At 48.0% G+C, this 12,423-nt stretch overlaps 1 protein-coding gene across 1 annotated transcript in view; it reads right to left on the minus strand.

Moving 5' to 3' along the window:
• The window catches only part of INSR (insulin receptor), a 52,241-nt gene extending 42,679 nt beyond the window's left edge, over positions 1-9,562 (minus strand). The window contains exons 1-2 of the mRNA XM_074565327.1: positions 9,197-9,562; positions 1,325-1,876 (exon numbers count right to left, since the gene is read on the minus strand). Coding sequence (XP_074421428.1) covers positions 1,325-1,876; positions 9,197-9,278 — 634 coding nt within the window. The 5' untranslated portion in view covers positions 9,279-9,562. The remainder of the gene's footprint in view (positions 1-1,324; positions 1,877-9,196) is intronic.
• Between the last annotated feature and the right edge of the window lie 2,861 nt (positions 9,563-12,423).

Below are 12,423 nucleotides of genomic sequence, written 5' to 3' on the forward strand. Positions count from 1 at the left end.
TGAGATCTTTAACCGTATGAAATAGCAGAAAACATAAAACACAAGTGCACAAGAAACCAAGTTTCAGCGCTGGTAATAACTGTATACCAAAAGAGTTTGTAAACTGAAATGCTTTATAACCTTATTTTTCATTTTAGAAAAGGAACACACATACACGCTTGCATCTTCTTGCTCATACCCTGTCACTCTGGCGACAAAAAATAACCACTTTCTTTAAAAGGACGCTAGACGATTTTGGGGTGAGGAGTAGCAGAGGGGAAACCACATTAATTTCATTAGTTTATGCATACTGGTAGGAATTCCTTCTCAAATTTGGCACTTAGCACTCAGAGTTGCCCTTTAAAGCTTGGCAAGAAATTCTCTGCAGCCCGCAAGTTTCCTAATTTCGTCTTAGGACACACTGCTTCATTCGGATGCACGACCTCCAGAAAGACAGACAACCCTAAATGTCCCAGTTTTACCTCAATTCGCTTTGCTCCCCGTCAGTCAGATTTAACATAAATCAAAGCAAATATATAATTAAAACTAAACTTAAGCTCAGTTCCAAGTTTGGAAAACACAAATCTGTACAAAATTAAAAGCCACCTGAATACAGTTGAAGAACTGGAGTTTGGGGGTTGCAACAGCAGCTAATGTTCTGAGCGCACTTTCTCCTCTGAACCAAAACCCCACATTCAAAGCCCATATTTCACCCTCCCCAGGACTCCCGCTATGGGCAACCCCCAGCCAAGTCCTCTCCGCTCCTTCTCCTCCCTTCAGGGAGACGCGGCTTCCAGCTTCTTACTCTGGGCAAACGTTCCTCACTCATCCGTCTATCTTACACTTTCTCATGCCAGGAAGGTTTCAATAAAAACGTAATTGCACCTTTGCAGAGTCAGGTCTATTCCATAAAGACTTTTCCCTGCTGTTCCGTTTCTGCCTGCTGCAGCCTTTCGGTCAATCTGGACTTTCAATCCCCCACCTGAGTCCCAACAGAGATACCAATACCACTAACTACTATACCAGATACCAGTTACGCTCACAGCATGTTGAACTCGGGAGCTCTAGGCAGTCCCTAATTTTCCAGAGAAACCAAACACAGCATTTTTGGACACGTTATTCACATAGGTGAATTATTCACTATTCATAGGTGAAAGAACTGCTAAAACAGCCCCATCCCAAAGACCCTCTCTTCACCTAAAGTCAATTTTGAGCCTTGCTTTTAGGAACCTGTGCTTAAAGGAAACAATTAATAGGTACCTCTTAGCCCTCTGATAGATCTGATGGGTTAAAAACCGACAGCAAAACCATAGCTGACAGGACACACACCACTCCGCAGACTCACCCCTCTGACAGCGATCGTGGGTCCAGCAGCGTTCAATGAAAATGCCATTTATCACCGTAGGCGGACAGTTGCTCTTCCCTTTCACAGTTCCCGGACACACATCTCCACACTCTTCTTTGTCGTCCTTGTTGGCCACGATGTAATTATCTTCTACAGAATCCAAAATCCTTGACCAGTCGATCGTGGACAAGTAACATAATTCGTTGTTCTTCTCAATCCGCACAGCGCCTCGAGTAATGTTCATCAGGTTATAGAGGCCGATCTCCTTCAGGTGAACCATCTCGAAAATGACTAGCGCGTAGTTAAAAAACAGATGAGTTCCTCGAATCACAGTGAGGTTGGGGAAAAGTCCCTTTAAACTCTCCAGGCCGTACACGCGGAAAAGCAGCAAGTAGTCTGTAATCATCGTCAGCTTCGGAAAGCTGAGCTCGCGGAAATCTTCCGGCTTGGTTTTAAACATCAGCAATATTTGCAAGTGGCCCTCGATCACAGTGCAGTTCTCAAGCATGTTGAGCCGGGTCAGATTGTTGCGAATGTCCATGCTTCTGCAAACTGGAAGGCAAAGAACAATGATATTTATTTATTTACGAAAAGGCAATTGTTGTCGTTCTCTAAATACAGAGGTTTGTCCAGCCGCGGGGTGGTATATAGCTGCACTCGGAACACACGGCTAAGTCATTCCCAATGAAGCAGGCTTCAAGTGTTAAGAAACATACTGTGGGGAACATTCCCTGGTATATGATTACAAAATAAGACCGAAAGAGTATTTCATCTTTTTTTTCTGCCATCTTGAGCTTCTGGACATTCCCTCTACCAGGACTGCAGGGGTAACACCAGCCCCTAGACGTCATTTGGCGTTTACAAAAGTAAGAGCTGTCTATGCAACAGAGGCTGTTTTCTTTAGAGAGCTGCCAGCGACACACCTACCTCCTCTCCAATTGTGCAATTAATGCCAGTGGATTAGAGGGAGTAATTTAGAATGGTTGCAGGGAGGGGAAGATAGGAAAAGAGTAATGGCTAGGAAATGGTAGTGCTTTGGGAGAGAGCAGAAAATCCTGGAAACAAACCCACGCAAGAGTCCAGCCTACGCTCCTGCCCAGACTTTGCTGACAGGAGTAATTTACTACACTAGTAATTTTTGCCCTGAGCATTCTTTTCAGATTAGGTGTTTGGGCTTTTTTGTTATTATTTTCTCAAGGCTGCAAATCTCCCTGCCTTGACTATCTGGACAGTTTATTTAGCAGACCCAGTAACCCAAAGAACTGGCAAAGTGAACAATTACACGAAGCATAAATTAGATGGTAAACAGAATAATACGAATCCAGGCACCAGCAAAAGGAAAAGATGGAAAGAAAACAGTCTGAACAAGGAAATATTTTTTTTAAACTCTAAGCACAGGCAAGAAATCAAGAAGGAAATGTGAAGCCCCACGCCTGTGTAACACAACAGAAGCCCTGGCGATAACCCTTTTAAAAATCAAACTTCACAGAAATATACAGCCAGGCTTTAACATTCGAGGGAGAAGCCTGCGGAAAGGCACGCTGCTCGGCAGCACGCGGGTACAAACCAGCCATGTCCCTGTCCTCTCCAGGTGAGTTCTATTTATTTTTTTAAGACTGCATCCACTTTAGGGATTCTCTCTTTTGTCTATAGCCGAGCCCCCCGCCCCGTCGAGACTTAAAAGCGCAGGACCTTTACTCTTTTTGTCACTGCATGTAAAGCTCGACAACTCTAAAATTACCATGTCACAGCTTCCAGAAATCACCCAGCGATAATCAGGCCTTACAAAAGCGATGCAGAGACAGATGTTGAATAGCTACGACTGCCTGACTCCTCACGGTTTTACACAGACCACTGCTGTGTGCATTAAAAATAAATCCTATGCAAATGTCTTAATGACTTTTTCAAAAATTTGCTCCACTGCAATAAAAAAAAATAAATCTGGCAACACTAATATAGGATTTGGAGCAATGTTATTGCCCAATGGGATTTTTTGGCACCGTATCCAAGTCGTTTCATAAATTGCTTTCTGGAAGAAAAAGCTAATGCACACGGTGCCTCAGAGATGATCAAGGATGTACTTTTTAAAAGTGAGAAAGCAAATGGGATGGACCAACTAGCGGCAGCCCCTTTGCCCCGTGGAAAACTGCAGCCGCAGTGGAAGCAGGGCAGAAAGCTGCCTCGCTGCACATCCCAACCGCGGGCCAAAAGAGCGAGAGATGCAGTTTAAGTGCCCTGCATATTTATTTCAAACAATTAAGACAGGTATTCCCGAGGAAGCAAGTGCGTGACAGTGCGGGCCAGTGGCTTCTTCACGAAAGGAGAAACAACAGCAGGACAAATAAAACTCCAACATTCAACATACAAGTCACTGGAGCAGCTAAAACTATCTGATAAATGCAAAATCCAACGTCTCGGTTCTTACTGGCCGCTTGCAAAATACAGCAGGTTAAGGCGGAAACCCACGACAAACTGCTGTATCACGGCACGACGTACTACCTGCAGTAATGTGAACGTCCACAGCTGACCTTAAGGAAAGGCGAAAAAATACAGCTCAACTCGCCAGCCTAAGAGCTGCTTTGCAGAGTGAAAGCTCCAGGCTCTTCTTGTGGCTCAAGGCCACAAAACGCGTATACGCACCAAGTGTAATTATCTGAGCCTTTCATCATTTCGACTATAATTAGGTAAGTCACCAGAAACTGGCCACAAGCTGGCCCCCAGACAACCCCTTAATCCCCACAGCTCCCCCCGCTCCCCGAGCACGGCCGGGGAGAGACGGCCGAGCTCGGGAGTAAACAGCACAGCATTTTGTGTTAAATAATCACATAAATCTACCGGAGCTTGAAGTACACATCCACAATCCATCAGCTGTTTGCATTTTAGAAATATTTTTGTATTTTTTCACCAGCTCTCATCCCGAAGGCACTGTTTGTAATTAGCGCTGCCAGCAGAGACCGGGGAGGAGATTCCACACATCCTGGCAAACCAGGATGTGACACGAGTTTGTTCAAACTCCGCGGCTTTCAAAGCCGAGCAACAGCGACGTAATAAACCGGCACGTTGTCTGCTGTGCTTGAGGGGTTCCGATACCGGGAGCTTCTGCTCCGGTCCTTTGAACGGAAGGCAGCGTCAAACACCGATGATAGCCCGGCGTAGAAACTTAGGAGGAATTTAAAACAAATTAGAGGTTTGTTTCTGAAACAAACAATTGAATAAAAGGCTACCATTATGGTAAAGATAAGTCTTTATCCAGATTTTTTCTGCATTTAGACAAAATTACACTTAAGAAATATTTTTCATGTTCTACTTCGGTTTAGTTTCTAGGTGATAAGCACCACCACAGCATCTGAGCTCCGTTTTTTTTACCACCTCAAGGATCAAGGAGAATAATGAAGAGTTAGGAATATCTGAAACAAAACATGCGTTTTTGTTGGGAAGGTTCTCGATCTTTTCATGCTTTCGAATTCCGTTCAGCAGTTTGTATCTTCTGTTCTTGCAGTAGCTGCTTAAGTCACCCCATAAATTTATTGTTACCAAGACAACAAGAAGCAGTTTTAAGCAAAGTAATAAGTGTTTTTCCACAGCTTCTCTCGATAGTATTTCTTCTGCGGGGACAGGGGAATTAATCAACAATTCAGCATGAAGGCTAGGCAGGTCTGATCCACGAAGGAGGAGAGCAACGCGGAGCAGTCAATTATAAGATGGACAACCTGGTTTCAAAAAACACTTAGATCAGCCTCCGGGAAAATAAAAATCTCAAATTGATTCTCCGGTAGTAGACCCAAAGCTACTCCTGGCCAAACTACTGGCAAAATCTCTACTGAACATAAATTCAAACATAAATGCCTAAATTTCAGCAGAAACGGGCCCCACGTCCAGCAGCACAGCGTTACGCTGCCAGAGAGGAAACACTCCTCCATCCCCAGTTACTAAGCTATTCAAAATAACTTGAAATAAATAAAATCATTATAGAAGTGTTTCATCAGACCCCCGAGAAACAAGCTGCAAGGCACGCGTTTTAAAAAACAAACAAACAAAGAAACACCAAGATGCCAAGCCTCTAGAACAAACTAGTTTGGTAACGAGCTGGAAGTACGGTCCGAGGAAAGGAGATCTGGTGCCAGGGCAGCTCTCGAGGTCGAGGGGAAGAGCCGGCACTCGGGCCTTCTTTATAGCAAACGACGTGGATACCAACCCGTAACGATTCACTGCTCCAGCGCTCGGGCTCTTCAAGAGGCAAGAGCAGGATAATGGAAAGATCGCATGCTATTTAAGACAACTATTAGTTAATTCTGCACTTCTATAGTGTTTGCTGCCTACTTGAATAAAGACATTATTTAAGAAAAATTACACTCACTTGGGCCAAGCCGAAAGCTTTGCGATTCTATAGGAGTTTTGACTTTTAAAAGTGGTATTAGGAAACTGGAAAAAGGACTTTCGGGTGTTTCTTGGGATAACTGCTGAGACAGGAAAACATCCTGTTAAGGGACAGGTTACCAGAAGGGACCGTCAGGCAGGTTCTAGCCTGCCGCAGCAATAGCTTCATAAACATTAAAGTATCTAATTGTGAAATTTCAGTTTTTAAACTTCAGTTTTCCACCTCAGCCATTTAGATCCGAGCAATGAAGCAAATCCAGAGATGGACTCAAATAACCTCCGTCCCCTCAGAAAACATCTCGGACGCCCGTTCCCTGTCAGTAGTGCAGAGCGCGCTGCTGAACGGGGGCAAACCTCTCAGGGAGCTCACTTTCTGTAACACCAGAAGCACGCATAACCTCAAACCTGGCCGCTAAAGCCTTTGCTCTATCATGATGCTCTCCTCGTTCAAATCAGAACAAACCCCACGACTCGCAGCGCTGCGCTTCCCATGCGAAGCTAAAGGCAGGGAGGTGAAAGCGTCCCGGGAGTGCGGGAGATGACGGAGGGTAACGGCCAGAAGCGGGTGCCGACAGCCCTGAGATCCTCCCTGCTTCAAAGGGAGCAGGAACAGGTTTTACACGTTGCCAATATCAACATAAATTATATTCCGCAAGACAGTCACCCCAAAATTGACCTCCGGAAAGCTTACGGGTGTTACAGACTACTCAGAGAGAGAGTCAGCACACTCCCTCTCCTGAAAATCGCGAGGGGCCACACCGGGACAGCCCCTGGGGGCAGCTCTTGCCCGGTTTTGATACAGCCCTGCCCCGCGGCACTTACCCTTCCTACTTTGTGCTGCTGTGAGCAAAATTTCCTTCTAGATCGAGTATCTCAACATCAAAAATTAACACAGTGTTGAAGTGGGACAAGGGACCGGTCTCTTAATGAGTTTACAAGCACACAAAAACCCTGTATAAGCCAGAAATAATAATTAAGAAGCAAATTATTTTAAAAGGCTATTACTAGAGGAACATGAAGTGAAATTGGTCCCACCTGATCTAGGCAGAGAGCTCTCAGCGAGATTTCTAACTCCCACCATCAGCAGTGCCCAAATTTAGGCGAAGAGTTTAGGAGGGGAGGACGTGTACTCTAAACTCTACTGACCGTATTGATTAGTTTCCTACTAATTACAAAAGGAGCCCAAAGCAGGCTGCTCAGCTGGCAGATGCCTAAAACTAGGAGAGGTAAATCCCACCCTAAATACCACAGCTAATGAAGTGACGTGCGTGAGTCATGTGTGAGATTTATTACAAGAAGCTGCATTATGTTTACGCCGTGATTAAAAAAACCCAACACGCAAACCTGTTTTTCTTCACAAAATAAGATATACGTATCTCCATTTTATACACAGTCAGTCTCCTTTCCTTAACCCTTGCTTCTACTCCTCTCACCAACTTCTGAACTCACCAACTAGCTTCAGCCACATGTAAAAGAGGAAGAGAACACTCATTCCTAAGAAGACCCATGAAAACTGAGGATGGGATAAGGAGGAAAAGTTCTGCTTTTACACCCAAAGGATGCTCTAAGCGTGAACTCAAACCATCCGCCCAACCGCTTACACACATACCACAAGCTGCCTTCCCCCAGCCTCTTACCAGCCATGGGCTGGAAGACGTAAAGCCAAGAGAAAAATACGGGGCACAAGAAAAACTACGTTCGGTTGGGCTCAGGGACAGGGGCAATACTGTCACTGGGGAGCAGCGTTATCACGGGGCATGTTTGTAGAGAGCGCAGGACCCAAATCTCCAAGAAAGCAGACTTGATTAGTTCCGTTGCTCAGGGAACAACTTGTTTGCTTATGCAACTATTGTACGTGCATTCACCCTGCGAGCCACGCTGCTGCAGGCCTTCGCGTTACCCTGTTCTTTTCCACCCGCGCAGGAGCGCTGCGGGATCTCAACGTTCTCACAAAACCGAGCCAAACATCAAAGTGGCTGAAAACCTTTTGAATTAGGGACCTTATCGTCCAAACTGTCTGTAAAATACTTCAAAAAGCAGCTGCATGCATGAAAGATGCAAAAACATTCCACCCCAGACTCTGCTTCAACATCCCGTGCATCGCTCCTGTTCCTCCATCCGTGAACTGTAGAGTATATTTTCCTACCACGTCGCAATATAGCGAACATTACGGAATTAAGATCTCTCGCAACCCAAAAAGCAGAATGTCATTTAAATAAATAAATAAATAAATAAATAAGAAGCTTCAGTGTAGTAGTAATGACAATGTTTTCAAGTTAGGAACTGCTGGGCTAAAGTTGTACGCGTATTTATTATTAGTGCTATATGTCAACTACCTTTTCCATTTCTCCATTGGTAACAGGCAGGTCTGTACGCGCTCGCCAGCTGGAAATCACCCTCTCGAGTTAAAACCGTACCGCTGGTCCCTTTTAAGGCTTCTGATGTGAAACCACGTATGAGGAGGAAACCGAGGTATTTTTGAAATATATAACTTGTACGATTGCTGGAGACAAGAGACTGTCCTAAGGGTAGGTCCTGCTTTATTCCCCGAATACCATATACATCTCAAACCCGCCCATCACTGCATTGTCTCTATTTGAACCGATTCTTTTGCTATTGCCTTTTCCGATGGGAAAGCTAACGGGTAGGCTATGGATTGTCTCTGAGACAGACAACTTATCTATCCAGTTAGCCCTCTTTAAATAAATACTTTTATTTAAAAGAAAAATAAATATCTCTAAACATCATCCAAAAATAAAGCCTCTAACTAGAAGCATTTCCTAAGCAGGTTCACTTAACGTAACCCATCAAAACAGCTTGTAAGGCTTAAACTCGTGTCAGCCGTGGATTTAACAAGCTTGCCACCTCCGACACAACATCTTCTATTTTACAAGCCCCTGTTTAAACACCGCTCCCAACCTCCGAGCTCCATCCCCCTCTAGTACCCGGGGATTTGAAAATCTACCTAAAAGTATTCCCGAGGTTAAGGGCAAAACCTTCGCCCCGCTAAACCCCCTCAGGGACCGGGCTCGGGGCGCTGCGCCTCAGCCCCTTCCCGGCAGCGAACCCTCAGGCGAACCGGGGGGAGCTGCCGCCCTTCCCGGCACCGTCCCGGCTCCAATCTCGGCCGCCCCCGGGCCCTCCCTCACGACCCTCGCTGCCCGTTTGGGGCCGAAAACGCCGAACCCGGGGGGTGAAGGTGACCCGAGCGGCTCTCCCCGCGGGGAGGGCGGCGGGCCCCGCTCCCCCGCGCCGCAGGCCCCGGCCGAGCTGCCACAGCCGCCGGCCCCGCGGCGCGGCCTGGCCCGGCGGCGGCGGCCGCCTCCCCCCCCGCGTCCCCCGGGCAGGTACAAAGGGTAACAGCGCGGCGGGGCCGGGCCGCCCCGCGCCGCCCGCCTCGTCCCCTCAGGGCGCTGGGGCCGCCGCCGCCCGGGCCCCGCCGCGCCACCTGCGCCCCCGCCGCCCGCCTAGGCCGCGCCCCCGGCCCCGACTCACTCTCCCCGCGGCTCCGGCCGCACCAGGCCGCCAGCACCACGGCCACGGCCAGCGCCGCCGCCGCCGCCGCTCTCGGTCCCATGCCCGCCTCGTTGGAGAAGCCGGAGCCGCCGACGACGACTCGGCGCGTCCCGGCGGGGGCGAATCAGAGGCGTCGGGGCGGGCGCGGGGGCCGGCCCCGGCTTCGCATCGTCGGTAAGAGAACAGGAGAGCCGCCGCCGTCCCCCCCTTTTATAACGCCCGGCCGCCGGCCCAGGAAACGGGGCGTCCGGCCCCCTCGGCGTCGGCCCCGGCGGCCCCTCGCAGCGCAGGCCGGGCTGGCGGCTGCCTCCCTGGCCGGTAAACAAGGGGCTGCCCCCGTCAGCTGGGAGCGGAGCGGGGCGGCGGCAAGAGGCGGCGCGGAGCCGGGCAGGGGACGGGACGGGGGAGGAGCGGCGGCGGCGGCGGCATCCACCTGCCGGGGACGGCCCCGCTCAGGCCGGGCAGCGCCCGCCCGCCCCGGCGGCGAGGGGGGCAAGGCGGCCGGCATGGTTCCTGCTGTGACGGCGGGGGGAAGAGCGGCCCCGGGGGGAAACTGTGGCCTCGGGCGAGTGAACGGGAGGGGCGGAGGGGCTCTGTGCCGGCGGGTCCCGGCTGGGGACGGGGCGGCCTCGCCCCGAAGCGTCACGGCTGCGCTCCCCCCTCCCGGTGGAGCCTTGAGGATCCTCCAGGTTGGACCTTCGAGATCATCGAGTCCAGCCATCAACCCAGCGCTGCCCGCACCCCCGCCAACCCACGGCCCTCGGCGCCGCGTCTGCCCCTCGCTTAAACACCCCCGGGGATGGCGGCTGCGGCGCGGCCCGGGGCAGCCTCTGCCGGCGCTCGACAGCCCTCCCCGTGAAGAATTTTGAGGAGGAGGAATTGCCCCAGGGGCTCCCTTTACAGCTGTCTCCTACTAAATGGTACCACGTTCAGTATCAAAAAGCCCAATCCAAACAGCCACTTCTGATTTCCAGTTGTCTTTAGCATTTGGTGCCTTTTTCTCCATTTTTAATCATCTCTGCGTTGTAGTCATGCTAAGCCGTGACAGTACGTCTCCTGGCAACTTCCAGTAATTTTATCTGGCACTTGCTTTCACCCATTTCTGCAAGATACTGAGTTATAAACTGCTGGAATAAAGCTTTTTAAATTCAAAAATACTTGGTAAATAGACATTCTTCTTTCAGATCTTTCCCCCACCGCCTGCAGCTTACAAAGATCTCACTTCTGCATTACGTTTCCTGCTGAATGGGCCAGCGGCTCCCAGCAGGTCACTTAGCACGGGCTCCCTTTTCTAGGCACAGAATTGCACTACGAGAGTTTGCGCTATTTTAAATACTTTGTGTTACTTTTCCATTTAAAGAGTGGCTGCAGTTGTCACAGGGACATTACGTGGTTGTGAATGGGAGGAGGACTGGTCTGTGCAATCACATCTTTGATGTTCTTTGAGGTTTCCCAGTTGGATGAGGTAAGGCTGATGGCCTGATTCGACTACATGGCCCCAGCGGAAGCAGTGTTAGCTGTGACGGTACCTGCAGCACGAGAACTTAGCATTTGCAAACTATTTAAATGCTTAGATGAAAGGCCCTGCGTAAGCGGGGATGCCTTCTCTGTCATTACAGCAAAAGCTGTGTGTCTGCACAGCACACGAGCTGTTGATTTGAGCCTGTTGGTGCGTCAGAACTGCCATCATGGCAACAAATTTCCCCCACGTTTCTCTTCTTGCTGCCATTTTCTCAAACGTACTGCTACTGACAACTCACGAGTGCAGAAGAGACTCAGAACCTAATGCATTTCTCTTCAGAATACTTGAGGAAGTAAGGGCAGTTAAGGAATGGAAATAACAAAACTACGTGTTCTTGCTTGCAGATTAACCAGCTTTATGACTACAGACTTCGCATAAAACAGATAGAGCCGAACATCACCCCGACAGCTTGGGCTACGTGGAATTTATAACCTGACTGTAATAGCAACCTACTTTTGCTTACTCACTTACGGTCTTACTGCCTTTCATGTAATAATGATATCAGCTTACAGATTGGCACAGGAGGATTAAAGGCTACAGATTTATTATCTTTCCCTAAAATACTATTTTTAGTTTCTAATTACTGATTAAGAACATCAGGGTGCAATCTTTCCAGCATCTTTCACGTACACTCACTGCTATGTATTCATCGTGCTACAGTACACTAGGTTTGCAATCAGATAAAACTACAGCAGCAATGTGGGCGCTAAGGAACTAAGCCAGCACCTGCTTACTCAGTTTTTTTCCCTAATAGCTGCACTGCAGGCTCTTCTCTAATTTCTGATTCAAAAAACTACTAAAATCGCTAGCGTGATATATTAAATATGACTCCTTTCTTCAACCGCATTCACATTTCTTTCTCCTCTCCGCAGATGTTTCACAGTTTACTTAACTTGCAAACTGCTGGGGTTCATTTCTGAATTCTCCCAAGAAAATAAATACAGAGAGACTTGAAATAGAGGATATCTACCTGTTAGACCCCACAAAGACGTATTTGTTTGGTTTTGGTCCATTCCTTAAATAAATCTCCTAAGTATCAACTGCCAGGGAAGGCAAGGGAAATGGGTATGGAACTTCGAAATAATATCCTGTTTTCTAACCTTTTACATTTTTTCTCTTTGATGCAGAAAATTATCTATAATTATATACCTGAACAGTGTACACTTGCCGAAGGATATTCTCCATAGGACAAAATTTGTAAAAACGTACAAACAGTATAAGCCAGGTAACGATTTGTGTCTAGAGAATGCTGAGTGTGTTTGGAAGGCAGGGATCTTTTCCTTTTGAAACTATTTAGAAAACAAGCGTGACAAAATTTTTATTGTACTTCCAGAGCTGGTCCCCCACTGTGGTGTTTTCATGAAAACACACCTCAGTTTTTGTCATCTTTGGCATTTCAGCGGAGGTAATACAGAGTAAAAGTGCTATGTACTACACAGTACGCAAGCAGTACTTCACAAGATAATGCAGTGAATTTACAAGGCCCATCAAAAGCCTTGTTCCTTTTGAAATCCCCAAAAAGAGCCGTCCCAGGGATTCATCTTTGCTCTACGGTCGCTTCACAGCTGCCAAGAATCACAGGACAGACTAAAAGGGTACAAAAATGCCAGAGAAATAGCAATTTAAGGCTGTGTGTCTAGTGAGTGCCTCCTTATAAAAGGTGCGCGATGTCTGTAGGGTCAGT

This window comes from Larus michahellis, chromosome 23, assembly GCF_964199755.1.
Source record: "Larus michahellis chromosome 23, bLarMic1.1, whole genome shotgun sequence".
Taxonomy (NCBI): domain Eukaryota; kingdom Metazoa; phylum Chordata; class Aves; order Charadriiformes; family Laridae; genus Larus; species Larus michahellis.